The sequence below is a fragment of the Condylura cristata genome, unplaced genomic scaffold, assembly GCF_000260355.1.
Source record: "Condylura cristata isolate star-nosed mole 26May11 unplaced genomic scaffold, ConCri1.0 scaffold00023, whole genome shotgun sequence".
Classification (NCBI taxonomy): domain Eukaryota; kingdom Metazoa; phylum Chordata; class Mammalia; order Eulipotyphla; family Talpidae; genus Condylura; species Condylura cristata.
Window position 1 is genome coordinate 7,791,664 of NW_004567124.1, and position 17,687 is coordinate 7,809,350.

The 17,687-nt window shown below is 50.2% G+C and overlaps 2 protein-coding genes across 2 annotated transcripts; one reads left to right on the forward strand and one right to left on the reverse strand.

Moving 5' to 3' along the window:
- Positions 1–1,214: 1,214 nt before the first annotated feature.
- Positions 1,215–6,758, forward strand: PPIB (peptidylprolyl isomerase B (cyclophilin B)). The gene is made up of 5 exons (XM_004687691.2): positions 1,215–1,395; positions 2,052–2,165; positions 2,706–2,799; positions 5,727–5,911; positions 6,410–6,758. The coding sequence occupies exons 1-5, from the start codon at positions 1,261–1,263 to the stop codon at positions 6,530–6,532; spliced, it is 651 nt and encodes a 216-aa protein (XP_004687748.1). The 5' UTR covers positions 1,215–1,260; the 3' UTR covers positions 6,533–6,758.
- Positions 6,759–7,218: 460 nt separating this feature from the next.
- Positions 7,219–9,941, reverse strand: SNX22 (sorting nexin 22). The gene is made up of 7 exons (XM_004687520.2): positions 9,863–9,941; positions 9,416–9,499; positions 8,895–8,999; positions 8,312–8,406; positions 7,979–8,011; positions 7,709–7,776; positions 7,219–7,340 (listed from the first exon to the last, which is right to left on the reverse strand). Exons 1-7 carry the CDS (start codon positions 9,935–9,937, stop codon positions 7,219–7,221), a joined length of 582 nt encoding a protein of 193 aa, XP_004687577.1. The 5' UTR covers positions 9,938–9,941.
- Positions 9,942–17,687: the final 7,746 nt, after the last annotated feature.

Here is a 17,687-nt window from a genome sequence, read left to right on the forward strand (position 1 = left end):
CATCTTTTTAATCCAGTCATCTACTTTTGGGCATTTGGGCTGCTTCCATGTTTTTCCAATTGTAAATAAAGCAGCAATAAACATGGAGGTGCAGGTATCTTTTCCAATCAGTGTTTTTGGATGCACAAATAATTTTTAAAGGAAAATCAGTTTTAAAGACATTTAATAACAGCACACATAGCTTCAAATTCTAGGGGAAAAAATGGATGTAACTTTTCTGGTGTTCAAGATTCCCAGTATTGAAATATATATTGTAGACTGGAACACCACCAAGTTTGGGCATGAAAATCTGAAATAGTACTTTGGTGGTATCAGATGACTGATAGGATGTTTCTGAAGGTTTCTAGGAGTTCGGATGTATTTCCCACCTCAGTGCTAACCAATATTGTTGGAGCACTGAGCTCTACAGCCGTGTTGGGATAGCTGTATACAAATTAAGTACAATACAGTCCCTTGGACACACACACACACACACACATACACACACACACTGTAGTTACTTGGGGAAACAGGTAAGCATGTTAAGAATCAAAGGATACAATAAAGTGTACATTGACTCTTACAGCAGTAAACAATAAGATCATACAAAGGAGAGAAAACTGGATAATAAAGTGACAGGGACGAAGGTTTAAAAAAAAACAGTGGTTTTTGAAGTAAGATTTGCAGGACGCGTTAAACAGCTGAGTAAGGTCATACTCCGGGTAAATATAAACACCCTGAGTTTTTGTAAGCTGCCACACTTACACCCAGCTTGGTGGTGACTCATGCTAGAATGGTCCAACAGATGACGACAAACGCCCTTCGCCCCTCTCGAGGGAGTTTCTAACGAAGTGCCTACCAAGACCCGCCAAAGACTTCCACGAACGTGCAGCGCGGCACCTGCCGCTATGCATGCTGGGGTTTGTAGTCTCTTCAGCAGCCCAATCTCCGTGCTCTTTGAGGAGGCTCCGCCTTCGCTGACCCCCTGCCCGTGGATGGGCATTGACAAACCGGGGAGCCAATTAGGCCGCACTAACGTGGCAGCCACCCACGAGCCCGCGTCTCCGCCCGCCCCAAGGCCAGCCGGGCTCCGCCCCCCGGCGGCACCTACCACCAGACGCCAATTCAGAGGGGGGAAATGAGGCCCGTGTACGGCGAGGAGCTGGGCAGAAGCCCCGGCCTCCCCTCACGGCTGCTCTTAGTCGGCGCCGCTGGCCACGCCGCCGCGTCCCCACCCTCTTCCGGCTCTCGGCTTCCCGGCCGCTCTCGCTTCTCCCGTGGATGCTGCGCCTGTCGGAGAGGAACATGAAGGTGCTTTTCGTCGCCGCCGTCATCGTGGGCTCTGTCTTCTTCCTGTTGTTGCCAGGCCCCTCTGCGGCTGATGAGAAGAAGAAGGGCCCCAAAGTCACCGTCAAGGTCCGGCCTCCCCCTCTCCCACTTTCCTGGCGAGGCCTGGGGTCCTGCCTCGGCGCCGCTGGGCTTCAGGAGCTCGGACCTGGGCGTCCTTGTCTTTGGCTCAGCCCCTCGCTAGGCTCCTAGCGGTGACCTGGGGACGGCCGCCCCCATTCAGAGAACGACCCCCCCCCCCCCATCCTCCCCTTCTTCCCCAGGCCCTGCCCTGGTGGCCCAGCTGGGACCGGCACTCTCAGCTTCAGCAGCCTTTTTGCAGTTGACCCGCTGTGCTGGGGAAACGGTGAAAAATCACGTCTACTTAGCCAAATTTTGGGCACGGCAATTAGTTTTAAACGTGCTGGTTAGGTTAGGCACCACTTTATTATGCTCATTTTTGTGTTCATTTCTAGAACCTGGAACCCTTACTTATTCACAGCAAAGATTGCTATCCTGAAGTCTAAGGAGAGTGTAAACATTTTCCAGGAAAATTATTAAATTTTCCTAGTTTTGTTTTTTTTGTTGTTGTTGTTTTTGTCAACCTCTTCAGAACCACTGCTCTCAAAATAGGACTGTTTTCTCTCCTAACCTTAGGATAGCATCTTGGGTCCCACCCTTCTCTAGCAACACCACCATCACTCCCACCCGCAAAGATGCCAAGTTAAAATGATCTTTCTCCTCAGGTGTACTTTGACTTGCGTATTGGAGATGAAGATATAGGCCGGGTGGTCATCGGACTCTTTGGAAAGACTGTTCCAAAAACAGTGGATAATTTTGTGGCTTTAGCTACAGGAGAGGTAAGTGGCCAAGACAGAGGTATTCACCTCAGAAAGCAAAATGGTGAGTATGGTTGGCTCACCCATCCTATGATACTGGGAGCTCAGGATTATCATAACTTCTGCATTGAGAAAAAAATTCATCTTTAAGACCTTGCAGCAACCAAAGAGAACATATCTATGGAAACATTTGTGCTCCTTGAAGCAGAGTTTATTCTTAAGAGTCAGATGCCCCATTTAAGAAAGTTTGTTTTCTAACTTCATATTGGGTCAGTGTGTCACCCTTTGGGAGAAGTTGGGGACATTTTTTCTTACATCCGTTCTTATAAAATACAAAGGAATTGCATAAAGGCAGAGAATGTGGAGTCTCAGCCTTTTCCGGACCTGTGTGATCCGTGCCTGGCCTTTCGTAGCTGTGCACTCAGTAGTAGTGTCTGAAACTGGCTGGCAGTAGTGTCTCTTGGTGTGAGCTGTTTTTGTGCATGGGGTTCCTGCAGGGATTATTACTTTTCCATCTGCTACCCCATAATACCTTCCCACCTTCTCATCCTTATTTTTTAGAAAGGATTTGGCTACAAAGACAGCAAATTCCATCGTGTAATCAAGGACTTCATGATCCAGGGTGGAGACTTCACCCGGGGAGATGGCACTGGAGGTAACCCCAGGTCTGGGTAGAGGTTCTGTCTGAAGGGCTGGACTATGCTGGATAAACAAGGCTCTTCCTCACCTCCAGAGGCAGGCCTGTCATCTGCCTTGAGACCAAGTACACCTTTCTTTGTACAGGGGACACAAGCTAAAGTGGAGGGGGACATAAAAGGATCTTGTCTAGCTGGACCTACTGACCCATGCCTCCAGCAGTGACTTTTCTCACTGCACCTGAGGATAGCAGGCTGAAACCTGTGGTAGCGTAACATCGTCTGGGTGAGCCACCATGAAAGCCATGAGGAGGGTTGGAGAGTTGGTCCGCAGTACTTTCCCACCATAGACAATACAAAAGCTGAGTCTTGCCTCTGCTTCACATGTACACTAGGACAGACCAACACACACCCTGAACTGACCATAGTCACCCCACTCTCAGGTGTGCAGCTTGCCGTCTCTTAAACCATGGCTGCAGCTCACCTATCAATGAGTATTTAGTGGGCCAGGCTCTGGCGGCTGATAAGGACACAAAATAATTCCTTCACCCTTCCAAAACCTGAAAATTCACAAATGGGTCACAAAACAGCTTTAAGGATTAGGCTCACGTGTGTTATTCAGTGGAAAGAACTAAGAGAAAACACTGAAATCCAAGTGATATCATAAGATTTAAGAACTAAATAGCAGCACATTGGAGCGAAACAGACAAATCACAGTATTCAGGAGTCACAGTTGGGTGAGACCCATGGCTGCCACTTTTTTGCTTTGTTGACTTTGGGTGAGTCCTTCTGTTTCCTTCCTGTGAGGTTGGTAAGAGTTGTGTGTGCTGTGAGGGCCAGGTGAGATCTTGAGTGTGAAGTGATGGCACACGCTAAGTGCTCAGGGTTGTCAGCTGTTTGTGCATGCTCACAAGCAAATGAGTCACTTCGGGCAATTGTCCTGGAGGTGAATGTGATCCTTGTGAATACGGGGAAGGAGCGAGATGCGTCCTGGCTGGGGAGAATGTGAATGGGGAACGAAGAGGTAGGGTTAAGGTGTGAATCCCACTTTGGTCTTGGCCAGAGGTGGAGTCTGGGGACTAGAAACACACACTGAGAGCCCAGAATGGAGTCTGGTGACTGGGTCACACACCAGGAGCCCAGAGTGGTGGCCTGGGTCCTGCAGGCAGTGACGATCAGCACAGACCTGAGAGAGGGTGACCAACTGCAAAGGAGCATGGGAGAAAATACTGTAGAGACAGGAGCAAGGCAGATGGGGGGGGATTAGTGTAGTGTGGCTCTCTGGGGAGCACCGTGCAAACCCCAGGAAAGGATGGCCTAGTGGATAAACGGAGATTCAACAGGCAGACCACTTGGGTTAGAATCCCAGCCCTGCACGTCCTAGCTGGGGTACTTTAACTTTTCTGTGCCTCAGTTTGTTCATCTTTGAAACAGTGTGATTTTCCTATGTGTAAACTGCTTGGCACATTTGTCTGCCTCATGCTGTCAGCACCATCAGCATTAGCTGTTTCTGCAGTGGTTCAGAAGCGGCTCATGCAGGAATGGAAATAAAGGATGAATGGAAGATGGGGGTGGGGACATTGACAATGTGCAGAGGGTAAACATCAAAAAAGAATTAGTTGAAGCCTAGAGAAAAAGGTGTTGAGTTTCAAGTGAAGAACCATCCGTTTAAGTTCGGAACTCCTTGTATTTTTGGGAAACAGCTGGAGTTAAGGATGTAGATTTCAGGATTTTCTGGATAGCCACATTAATTGAAATCATGCAGTTAGTTGAGATTTACAAAGGAGAGTCAAAAGAGGCTCTAGCAAGCATCCTGGCCAGGAATGGTTGCCTGACAGTTTCCTTCCAGGTGGGAGTGAAAGGGGGAGCAGACGGGTGCAGTATACTGCTGAGGGCAGCAGCAGGTGGGTCAGGAGAAGTCTGCCATGCCATGTGGGTCAGCTCCCTGGCCAGGATTGAACTCCACCGATAGCTTGATAGTGCTGAGACTTAGACCCTTGCACCACAAGGGAGGCCCAGGTCTCGTAGTTCTTAGTTTTTGATCTTTCCATTTATCACACCATGAAAAAAATATGCCTGATTCCTATCAGTCCAAGATAATTTTCTAAACTGCTTCCATTCCCTGGAAGCACAAAATAGGTGCTCATTAGGTGTATCGAGGAGGAAAAGTTCCATATGCAATTAAGTTTGAAAGGTGATGGATAGAACAAAATGAAAATGACTTGCATGTCTGGGTCTCTCAGGCCTTTAGTTTATCACTTAATGCACCTCTTCCAGGGTTTGCAAAAGAGAGGAGTAGGGTATTCCTCCTGGGGCCAGCTTTGGGAATTGGTTAGGACATCTGGCTCCTTTTGTCATGTGGCCCAATTCCACACCCCACACAGACATACACGTTACACATTTATAGCCACCTTTTATTTTCTGTTAATTCACTGATAAGGGGCTCTTGACTCTCGAACCCAAGTGAAACCCCTCAGCTCCTTTTCTGCCTCTCCCTGCCCTTCCCCACTCATCTCCTGCTTTCTAGTTATTTCAGTGTCTTGTTCTCTTGGAAGAAAAGCTGTTCGACCCCAGCAACCCTCCTTTTCTGGAGCATTCTTAATCCCACCCCACAATGCATCCTGCCCAGCACCTCTCTCCACCAGTAATGTCTCTTTGGCAGGCCTCTCAGACCATAGCAAGGACATCTTATGTTAAATGTACTTTACTTAGAAGCCATAAAACTATATTCTCAAAGTAACCCATCAAGTGAGTTGTTCACTAAATTACCCTGGACTTGTATCCACTGTGTCACCGTGGTTTGGTTCCAGAACCAGAGGGTGGAAGAAGCTTTTATATCTTGGTAATCCATTTGAGCCTGGCCAGGTTGAGGTTCTGGAATTCTTACCCCAAGATCTGTTTGTTTTGAGTTGACCCAGCTTCCCCAACCTGCTCTCTTTCCTCCCAGGTAAGAGCATCTACGGTGAACGGTTCCCCGACGAGAACTTCAAGCTGAAACACTACGGGCCCGGCTGGGTGAGCATGGCCAATGCAGGCAAAGACACCAATGGCTCTCAGTTCTTTATCACAACAGTCAAGACAGCGTGGCTTGATGGCAAGCACGTCGTGTTCGGCAAAGTTCTAGAGGGCATGGTGAGTCAGGAGACAAAGGCTGCACCTGGCACCTCTCACCAGGCACCTGGCGCAGATTCAGGGCTCCACCTTTAGGGCACCACTTCCCAAAAGTAAACTCACAGATTCCCACCAGAGTTTGTGGCTGTACACCTGGAGGCATCAAAAACAAACAGCCTGCTTCTGTAGACCTGCCAAATTCTAAATGCTTCCAGGAGACAGCAGAGGCTACACAGCTGCAGGTACCCCTTCTGGGCACCCCACAGCCTCATGCATCCCATGACTCCAGCCACCCTCTTTCTCTGCCCCGTTTTTGGCCCAACCTGGCTCATACTTAAGAGGAGCAGAACTGCTGTAGCCTCTAGTCTAAGCTCGGTTCTCCCTGCCCTGGCTAAAATGGTCTTGGATCCAGTAGAGTCTCTCTGCCTCGGGTTTGCTTCGTTACTTGGGGTCTTGGCTTTCCCCAGCCATACTCTGGGGCTTGACCCCTCACCTTCTGCTTCTGTTTTTCCTTCCCAGGAGATAGTACGGAAGGTGGAAAGCACTAAGACAGATGGTCGGGACAAGCCACTGAAGGATGTAACCATCGCAGACTGTGGCAAGATCGAGGTGGAGAAGCCCTTCGCCATTGCCAAGGAGTAAGGCCCCAGGGACCTGTTCCCTTTGAGCGACTGTCCTTGCAGCCCTGTTACCCCTCTGGGAGTGAAGACAGCCCGCCACAGGGCTCCGTGCTGCCTGGGCTCGAGTGCTGGCCTCTGATGGAGTGGACCCCTTCCCTCACATTCCATGGGACCACCGGCCCAGTTTTGTAACAAACTCCTACCAATGCTGCCCAATAAAAAATAAAAGGTGGGTTTTTTTTTAAAAACCTGTGTCAGGGCTAGGTTCTTGGGGCTATAGCGCCCTCCCCAGTTCTGTGTCCCAGCACATCTAGGATTCCAGGGGCAACGGGGGCCTACCCCTCCTTGGCCTCCAGCTTGAATTCTGCCCCAGATGCTACACACAAAAGGTCAAACAGCTTTTGCCCCTTCTAAGTTTTACCTGTTACTGTGACTCAACTTTTATTTGCCCCCTTCTTCCTAGTTATGAAATACACCCATACTTTCACAGCCTGCTTAATTTGATGTCTCCTTTTCTCTCACTTCTTAGTGCTATCATCTCTGCCCTAAGCACAGGGGTTCAGCCACCCCTAGCTACTGAGTACACCTGAGTTTGAGCCTCAGGTAAATCCTGGGCCAAAGGAAACTGCAGCTATGTCCCTTACATGGGGCTCATAGCACTGAGGCATGTGACTTCCCTGGCAGGTGGCCCAAAGGCCTCTGGACTGGTCAAGGTATTGGTGGCAAAGAAACAGTGTGATAGGGAGTCTGTGGCTGGACTTGAGCTGGGCAGGTGCTAAAGCTGTAGAGGCCTTGGAGCACGCCGTTTACCACCATGTTGGGCAGAAGCTCTGTGGGATAGAAGGAAAAGAAGAGGTGGTGGGCTGCAGAAAATGGGCCTGGCCTCTGGCCTGCAGCTTCTTAAGGTACCCAGGTCCAGCCCCCTTGGGACCAGGAACCCTTGCCAAGGCAGCAGATAACTGACCCCCTGACCTGGATCAAAGCCAAGCTGCTGAGGAGTGGAGAGTAGGCTTATTTCACCATGACTGTTCTCTAGGGGAAAACTTGATGCAGGTTGTGGGGTGGTTTGCGCAGGGCAGGTATGGCATGAGGGACGCAGAAAGGAGGTGCTGCCTGGGAGCTAAGAGTGGTGGTTAAGTCTCCCCTCTCCCCACTTCATGGGTCCTAAATACGGATTCTAGGTCAGAGGCACTCTCACCTTGAGAAGGGGTGCAAATGTAGGGATCCATGCAGAAACTGATGACAGGCCTATGTTGCAGGTGAGAGCTAGAAGGAAAAAGGGGCTTGAACTTTAGAGAAGAGGGTAGGGATTGACATCACCACAGACCCAAAAGAGTGGGAAGTGTGTGGAGAGGCACCAACAGGAGAACCTGGGCCACAGGGACAGGCCAGAGGCTGTAGGCCTGGCTCCTGGTATATGGCCACCAGGGGGCAGCAGGAGCTGGGTGCTGGCTGAGCTTTGACTTGCCTGCTGTCGCTAGGCAGGAACTCCCCCAGGGGGCTGAAAAGAAGAGAGAGGTTGTGAGTGCTTGGGGAGGGTGGGGGAACTGTGAGGAAGGGGTGGAGACAAAGAGGCCCAAAATTTCACCTCCCAGGAGACCACTGTTTCTATTTGTAACAAGCTCAGTTCCTGGAGGCAGCTAGGGTAACCAAACTATCCAGTAAACAACCCCCTCACCAAGGTCAAGAAAACTGACAAAGGAGATCACGTCTTCAAAGAAGCACCAGGTGAGGGTCTGGCAGAGGTGAGATCCTGTCCTCCCCAACACTGTGCCAAGTCATGGTCCCTGAAGGTGCTTACCACCAGCTGCTGGCCTTGGGGTCTGAGGGGAAGTGACGAAGATTCAAGAATTCCAGCAGCTCCTTAGGCACATCCTGGTTCATGTATAGGACACCCTGGAAAGGAAGACAGGACACCCATAATCAGACCCAACTATGGTGATGCATATCACACAGTGCAAAGTGAAAATGCAGGGTCCTTCCAAAATGAAGACAAGCTACAAAACAGCAAGAGGAGAGCATTAAAGCAAAGTGTTCTGCGTGACTACCCAAGAAGTCAGCCAAGCCTGTCATCAGCCTCACTGTGAAGAGATCTGGGCAAATTTGGGTCCTCACCTTCATCTCCTTCAGGAGGATCAAGATCCCACGTTGGAGAGGGAGAAAACTAGCTTTCATTCAACAGGGAACACTTAACCTGCACTCTGGTTACCTCTTTCAATCCTATCGATCCTGAGTGGGGTTATTTGGACCCAACCCTCTGTAGAAAACTGATGCTTGGGTAGAAAATAACATGCTCAAAATGTGGGCCCTTCCCAGGTTCCTTTAACTCTGGATTACACCCCTAGTCCAGCAGTTTGAGTGCAACCCAGCTGACCCATGCTCACCTGGATATAGGCCTCCAAGCCCTGCCTCCTCTGTTCCAATCCTCTGGTTCTCCAATTGGGCAGGCGTTTGGATGGGAAGTCGGGCACTTTGTACAGTTTCTTGATCTGCCAGTAGGTTACCGCGGTGGGGTCACAGCATAGCAACTGGGCCCCAAATCTTACTTCATCCTAACCAAGGGAGCTCTCCCCAGTCCCACCCTATCTGGTCACCTTTCCCCAACTCCACTTCTGAAAGTTCTGCTCAGATAAGACCAGGGTGATTGATGGTAGGAGCCAGAGAAGTCCCAACATTTCCAGCAGCCTGACAGGAGGCCGGTCACTCTGGCTTAAGGGCAGTGGGGCTGGGACTTGAGCCCTCCCGGCAGCGCGCCGGGGGTCCCTACCCAGGACCAGAAACCCTTCCCTCGGGGACAGAAGTGGTAATGGGGATGGCCCGGACTGGAAGCCCAGCTCTTCTGCCTGCTTCCCAGAGGCCTGGCAGGAGCTGGGCGGGGGTCAGTGAGTGATCCGCACGGCCTCACCCGCTTGTGCAGCGCGTGGAACTCGCTGTAGCGCCTCTGCACCGTGTGTCTGCGCCCGCGGCACAGCACCTCCACTCGGAACACCTGCGGGCGCGGGCAGCGGCCCCGGGCGCGTGAGGACCAGCCCCCCGGCGCACCCACCCTCCCGCGCTCGAAGGCTTGTACAAAGCGGCCTGGAGGACCTCCGCGCTCCGGGACCCTCCCACGATCCCCACACACTGGGGCGGGCTGGCGGACCCGCCCGCTGCTCCGCTCCCCTCTCCTGAACATGGACCTCGTCCCGGGGACTAGCAAAGCCCAGCCGCCCAAGACCCTACGCAAGCTGTCCCCCGATAACCTGGCCCGCCGCGCTCCGGGGCCCCAGCCGGGAACACCTGGTCCCCTTTGCCCTGGGCGCAGGGAAATCTGGCGGGGGCCCGCGCCCTCCCACCCAGTGCTCCCGCTCACCATGCGGCCTTTCTCAGAACTCTGCCCGGGCCCCTCGGCCTCGGGCCCCACCGACGGGATGTGAACTTCCAGCATCCAGGTGCCTGCCCCTCCTCGCGGGACGCTGGGGAGTCGAAGCTCGGCGGGCTCGGTCCCCAGACCCGGCCCCGCCCCGGCCCCGCCCCCGGCCCCGCCCCCGGGCGTTCCCCAGCCCCGCGGGGTCCTGTGAGGGGCTGATTGGGCTGTGGGAGCCGGCGCCGTCCCCGGGCCTCTAAAGGCCGCCGCCCGTGTGGGGACCTTTCGGCGCGGAGTCTTGATATTTACTGAGCGCCCACTTGTCAAATATTTACTGAGCACCCGCTGATGCCGGGAAGGCGGGCGACTCAAATTTTCACCTGTTCTTTGTTGAGCTTCAACTAGGGACTGGGGCCTGTGGGCTCTGAGCTGGGGCGGGCGGACCGGCCATAGGCCCCCGCGGGGGCCGTTCTGAGGCGCCTCAGCTCCTCACACTTCTCCGGGGCCGCGCCTCTACCACCGTTTTCTTCAGGTTTAGCTTGAATCCTGGCAGCGCTGGGTGAAGCGCTCCAGCATCCACTGTTCTCTCCATTTTTTTTTTTTTTTTTATCCATTCTTTCAGCCCTATCCACTTTCAGGCCCAGTTTGCTCGGAAGAGGCAGCTTCACTTTGGGACCAGATTACGTATTCTTTAATTTTCACGCTTGTTTGCAAAATTGGAATACTCTTTTCCCACTGGAGTGTATGAAAATGGAATGAAAGGATCTGTGTTAAACCCTTAGCACAGCAGGTGAGACGAAGTGGCAGCTGGCAGGCAGTGCCTGTCCTGCAGCGTAGGTGGGTGGTGATGGTGTACAGGGCCACGAATGGGGGAAAACATGCTGGGTGGTAGCACTTGGTCTCTCTTGCCCACCTCTTTCCCGGCAGGGTCTTCCCTGGTATGTGGCAGGATTCAGTCCATAACTTTCATACCCCAGCTCCCAGGGCCCCATCCCTCAGCCTCTAAGAAGTCACACCTAGTTGAGGGCCTTCTGGTGGGCTGGAAGAAGCAGAGACTGTCTTTGGGGGTAGGAAACAATGGACTCACCCCTCCCCCACTAGTGCAGGGGAGCGTCTGAGATGGAACAGAAAATCTCCATTCTCACCTTACACTCAGAAGGAAACTGAGAGGACCCCAAAAGGGGGCAGGTGGTGTCACCAACACTGCATCCCATACTTTCTTCCCCCAAACTTCTTCTCATATGAGCTCCAGAATCAGTAAGTCTTACCAGATCCTGTTGTGGTCCTCTGGAAGGGAAATGGACCAACATGAGCGGAAGTGCTGGGGTTTCATTTCCTCCCCTAGTGCCCATCATTAAGGGGACCCAACTCCTTTTACCTGCAGGGCTCCCCTGCTCCTGCTATCTCCTAGGATCCTCAGACCTTCTAGATTTTTGGGTCACCCATCCTAATGAGCATTCCTCTCTACTACCACCCACCTAAAGGATCTGTTTTCCTTTCCTTCCTCCCTCACGTAAGGCCCCTTTTATACCTAGCACCACAAGCTGTCACAGTATCTGCTTAAAACCTTCCACTCAGGCCCTCCCCTATGGCGCGGCGGGTTAAAGCACAGCACTAAGAAGCTAAGGCCACTTCAGCAGTTCAATCCCCTTTCTTTCTCTGGTGAAGCCTCCCACCAACCCTGCACCTCTGGCCTGTACCCCAGTTCTGCATGCATAAATAAATAAAAAAAAAAAACACCTTTTACTGCACTGAGGACAAAACCCACTCCCTCACCAAAATCTACAAAGTTCTAAATGACGCCTCTTTCACTCCTTGGCCTCCAAGTCACATCTCATTTCCTACATTAGACTCTAGACACAGTGACCTTCCAGTTCTTCAAATCTAGCAAGCTCTTTCTTGTGACAGTCTCAGTACTTGTGGTTTCCTCTTGCTGGAAGGACTCTCTGGCTCTTCCCCTGGTGGACTTCTCTTCCAATTCTAAGCCTAAAACATCCTCAAAGAGGCCTTCCTTCCTGACCTCCATCATATTACCCTAGTGCATTACTATCTATGCTCTTATTCCAAACAGGAGTACTGTTCCTTTATCGTGTGTCTCCCTTGGTTTCCCCAACTCTGCCCTGGACACAGCCCATCAGGCCAGGGACCTGGCCTGTCCAGTCCAGTGTTTGGCTCCATGGTGCCAAAAAATTATGTTCATTGAAAGATATGAATGAATGGGGAAAACCAGCAGAGAACGTGTGTGTGTGTGTGTGTGTGTGTGTGTGTGTGTGTGTGTGTGTGCTGGGAGAGAGACAGGAAGGCAGCAGTGCTTGCCAGGGGGTCTCAGAGGAAGGCCTCCAGGACTTCTCTTCCTAGCTGCACATGTAGCCCCTCCACCCCCCACACACATTCTCTCCCTTTTTGTAGATTGTTGTCCACTTTAATAATCTGTTGAATTTTCAGGTGTCCTGATAACCCTGGAGTCAATGGATTGCCATCACCAGTTGTGCAGGGAGATCTGATGCAACTGATTTACACAGCATCTGACAGTAAGTCTGTAGTTCCTAGTCCACAGGGTTCATGAGTGATGGTTCATAGAGATATTTAAGGGTTATCTGTGGGCAGGTAAAACAAGCAATGGAGCCTGTTATCTTATAAAGAGGAACACATGACATGATTGTCCGAATTGTTATGGTTAAAGGAAAAGCTTATTTTGTGTACATTTTAAGCATCAGCCAGCTCAGTTTATGAACATCATGCTAAGTTCCAGACTCTAGGCAATGGGTGTGGAGGCCGTCAAAATGACCTAAGGTTAGAATCAATCAGTTGCTTGATGGCATAATTTTAACATTTGAATTTGTTCCCCAAGTTTCTGAATGAAAGTTACTTTATTATTTTGTTTGTTTGTGTATTTATTTATTTGTTCGTTCATTCCTTTATAGATTTATTTATGTATAACTGGGGTGCGGGCCAGAGGTGCAGGGGTTGTGAGTGGATTCACCAGAGATAGAATGGGGAGCAGAACAAGCAGATTGAGGAAGTACACTGCTGTGGGGAGCAGCGGGCCAGTCAGGAGAGGTCTGACCCGGCCCAGAAAGAAGTGGATCACTCCAGGGGCTGAGGATCAGAATCAAACTGAAGTGGCTGGCTTCTGCAGCCAGCTTGCAGTGCTGAGCTTCAGCCCATTGTGCCACCAGGGAGGGCCAAAAGTTAAAGTACTAGTTGGTAGTATTTTTTTGGTCTGGGTATTTCCATGTCAGATTATAGAGCAGTAGTTGCCCAACTTCAGTGGGCATCGCCATCTATAGGGCCCATGATCCTCATGTTCTGAATGCAGGGACCTGGCGTGTTGCCTGATAGTGTGTTTTGCACAAGTTCCCTGTGAATGCTGCTAGTTGGGGAATGCACTGCTCACACCTGTCTCATGACTCCTATGGCAGCTCTGCCAGGGAGCAGGTCACACCCATCCACTGCATGGAGACTAGAGATGAGGACAAGGCTAGAGCAGGAGCAGGAAAGATTGGGGACAAAGATGCCTCTCAATACACACACATCCTGTTCCTGTGGCTGCCTGCAAGCCTTCCCACTCTGCTAAGACTACACAAAGCCCCTTTCACTGGCAGGACTTCTGCTGCCTGCAGACGCTGCTGCTCAGGTTTGGTTAACCCCGTTAAGAAAACAAACAGCTCTTGGGGCACAGTGGCGCCAGGGGCACAGAAGCTTATTCTTCTCCTGCTCAGAGGGGGTCCAGCGACCCAGGTTCCCATAGCCAGGTTGGGCCTGAGAGGCCAAACCCAGGTTCCCTGGGCAACCGTAGACCCGCCCTTATCTGCACACTGGAGAGGTGTCATTGAATGACTCATGCTATAGAAGAGCCTGTGGTCTGGCATGCAGAGAATAAATGTTAGCTGTTCTTATTTGCATTACACAAACTTACTGTTTTTTAGGTCCCTGTGGTGGGACACTGACGATTACACGTGGTTCATCCTAATTAATATCAGTGATTAATTTTGGAAACAATAAAACAAACTACTATTTTTCTTTTAGTATCCAGATTGCAAGGTTAGCTTAGAAGAAAACTACTATTTCAAACACTAACTCTGACTTGGATTTTCCTGATTTTCTTAATATTGTGCCACCAAAAAAAGAGTAAAAGAATAAATGGGGGTGTTGGTGGAAAATAAATGGAAAGCAGAGGTTGGTGTAAACTGGCAACTATCCTGTTCATCCTCACAGACTCAGGGGGTTTTAATGACTGCCTTTAAAAACTTTCATTTATTTATGCATTCAGGAACTGGGGTACAGGTCAGAGGTATGTTGGGGTGGGGGAGTGGATCCACCAGAGTGTGGAACAGAACAAACAGAATGACTGAAATTCAGAGGGGAGAGCAGTGGGTAAGTCAGGAGAGGTCTGCTGTGCTATGTGGGTCTTAATGACCACCTTTTAAATAGGTATAGCTTATAAATTTGAAATAATAAAATGTTTATGAAACATAAACATTTTATGTTTTGAATATTGCACTTTGGTATAGATGTGGAAAACTGGTTCTGCTACTAAAACAATTCAAATTATCCAGCTAGTCTAAATTCATTTTATGGGTGCATACTGAGGTGTGAGGAGAAACAGGCCCTGGAGAGGCCCATGTTAGGAAGACACTTCTGACAAGCATGTCCGGCCCCAGCCCCGAGAGCAAAGTTAGGGACAAGCAGGCTCTAGCAGCCAGCATTTTCTCACCTAGGATCTCCCCAACAAAGTAGCTCTTCTGCTTCAGACCACATGACCCAGGCTGAGGCAGAGGGACTGGCAGAGGCCACCCCAGCCACCTGGCATCCAAGGAAGTACAGTTTTTCAGGGAGATTTTTCTGGCGCAAGAACTTAGACCTCTTGAATGCATATGTCAGTGAACTAACCAATCCACCCATCCGATATGCCCAGCACTGGGATTCAAGGAACAAAGACATAACCTCATGTCACAGGGGTGTATCATGAAAAGATCTGTGGGAATAAGAACTGAGGGACAGCAAAGTCAGGCCAAAGGCCAGATGCATGCAGCCCCAGGCCTGGAGGTCTGGAACGGAAGTGCCCCCACCTCCCACTCTAGCCCTGGGTGCTGTGGTTTTTCAGCAAGTGGAGTTTTCAGTTTCTGTCATGAACAGTTTCCAACTACTCACCAAGCTGCCTTCCAGCTTCTGCTCCTGCTCCAGGGTGGGCCACACTGCAAGTCTGGGGCAGGCATCTTTGACAGGGGTTAGAGACGCTCAGACACCCCACAATAGAGATGGGGAACATTCTTAACAGGCCACAATAGCATGGATTTTAGAGAACTTCCACAGGTTAGGATCTTCTTATCAATTCCTGGCAGGGTTGTGGCGTGGGGTGGGAGGATGCTTGGTAGACAACTTGGTCAAGCAATTTGGGTTCAAGTCTTAGCTCATAGGCGTGACCTTGGGAAAGCTGTGTAGGGTCTCTAAGCTTCCATCTTTACTGTACATTATAGTGGCCACCTGGCAAGGCCATGGGGCTGGATTAGAGAGGTTACGAAGCCTGAGCACATGATACAGAGTAGTTGGTTTAACATGTGGCAACCCTAATTATTAGGTTGTGTTAGTTGCAAGGCACTGTTAGGGGCAGTCTGGACTCTGTCCAGCACATGCTCCTGGCTGCTAAGGTGCTGCATCCCTTTCTTCGGGAGACACTGCCTCTGAGGCTGTGGGGAGAGCTGCTGTGAGGCTCTGCAGTCATCACTGCTGTCACTCATAGTGGAAGAGGAAGCTGAGTGCACTAAAGTAGGATGGGCAGTCATTTGGAAACAATCGTCACATCCCTTTAGGGAAAGGTCCTCTCAGCTGGAACAAGGTTTTTTCTATGGGGTTTTTCCTGGACCCAAACTGCATTGCATGGAGGCTGAGCTGCTAGTTTCCTCAGAACAAGTCTCAGGTAGGTGGAGGGAGGGGTGCTTTCTGATCCTCTTATCACTACAGGGGAGTATTTCCATAACAAATGAGGGAAAGGGGCGGAGGCCTACCCGGGGCTAGGTGGTAGCCCCTATTACCTCTCAGCCCTCAGGTCCCACCTGGGGCACTGAGCACCAATCCTGCCATCCACAGCAAGTCCGACTAAACTCCAGGTGAGGCCCAATTCCTGAATTTCTTGTAAACCACCCCCCTCTGCCAGGTCCGCAGGCTTGTATATCAATCTTCACCAGAGCTGAAGCGCAGTCCCTGGCTCTGGGAAGTGAGTGAGCTCATCTGTGGTATCACATGGTTGAGAAAGAGCAGAGTTTAGGAGGACAAAGGCAGTGCCTGCCAAGAGTTACAGGCCAGCCAGGGCTTCCCTTCCAGTGTGGGGTGGGTTAGGCAGGGGTCAAAGGAAGCTTCCCAGAGGATGTACATATAACGTAGACCTCAAAGGATGCACTGGGTTATTTCCCCATAATGAAAATAGTTTTATTTAATTTTTATGATTATAAAAATACATAGAACTTCCAAGCAACACAAAATGGTATAAAAATTTTAAATAATGCAAAATTTCATCCCTAGAGGTAATCAGTTAACAATTCAATCAACATTGTTTCCATATTTACATAACTTTACATAAACATGGACCATGCCATACATGTACTCTCAGCCTACTTTTTCTTGCAAAAAATCGTTTTCCTAGTCAATGAATACATCACCTCCAATGGCTGTATAAGATCCAGTTGTATAATGTACCATAATTCATTTAATCCCTTCCTGTTGTATGTACAGAATGTCAGTTTTATAACTGTAAGCAATACTATGATGGGTACCTTGACATAGCATTCTTCATGAACTTGGTTTCCAAAAGCGTCTATGGGAAGCCCCAGTGATTGTTCTCACATGTTGGCCAGTACCTTCCATCTCTGTTACACTCCCACCCCCACCGTGGACAGTGGCCTGTTTCAGAGAGGTGCCCTTCTGAGACTGAGAGGGAAGGGAGCTGAGAAAGGCTGCTGCAGGGGGAAAGCCCACCACCACCAAGGCTCCGAGGCCAAAGGAAAAGCACATTTGGGTCAGTTTCTATGAGGTGTCAGCACTGTGATGAAGCGCCAGGGCTTAAACAGGGAAAAGGAGACCTGGGTCCTTTCACAGGTGGCTGTGTGTGTCAGGTGGCAGAGTCTGCCATTAGAAACCACTCAACAGCTATCTACTGGACACCTATTTTGAGCCTGAGTCTTTGCTGGGGGCCATGGAGTTATAAAGACATACCAATTAAGAGAGTTTGGCAGAAAGACAACAGAAAACCACAGACCTGGCATCACAAGACATTGGCAGATGATGTCTAGACCATCCTGGGGGGCAAAGACAGGGCTGAGTTGTCCTTGTCTATTTCTAACTTAGCTCCAGCTTGACTACCCAAACACAGGGCAGAGAATTTAATCAGTGACTCAGACCAAGCCTCAGTCAGGTACATGTCCTTCACTCTGGAGAGGGATCACCATTATCTTCCCTGTCTTCCTGTTCCCTGGGACTGAGAACAGATAGGCAAATTCACAATACTCTAAGGCCCAATGTCCCTAAAGATCCATGGTTTTCAAGCTCACATGAATCTTCAGAACACTCAGCAAAGGGCACTCCTTTTCCCCAAGAGTGCTTTCTCCTCCACCAGACCCTGGTCTAGTTCCCAGCAGATCTGCTCTCCCTACTTAAAATTTGAGTTTTTGCAAAGGTTTTCTTCAGGTTTTTCAGCTGCAGGCTGCATTCAGAATGAAAATCTTCCAGAAGGAGCTCAAAGTTACAAGTATCTATCTGTAAACCGTAATTCCTCTCATTTCTTTTCATTTCTTTTGTCACTGGGGTTTCTCCATTCTGAATCTTCATCATCAGA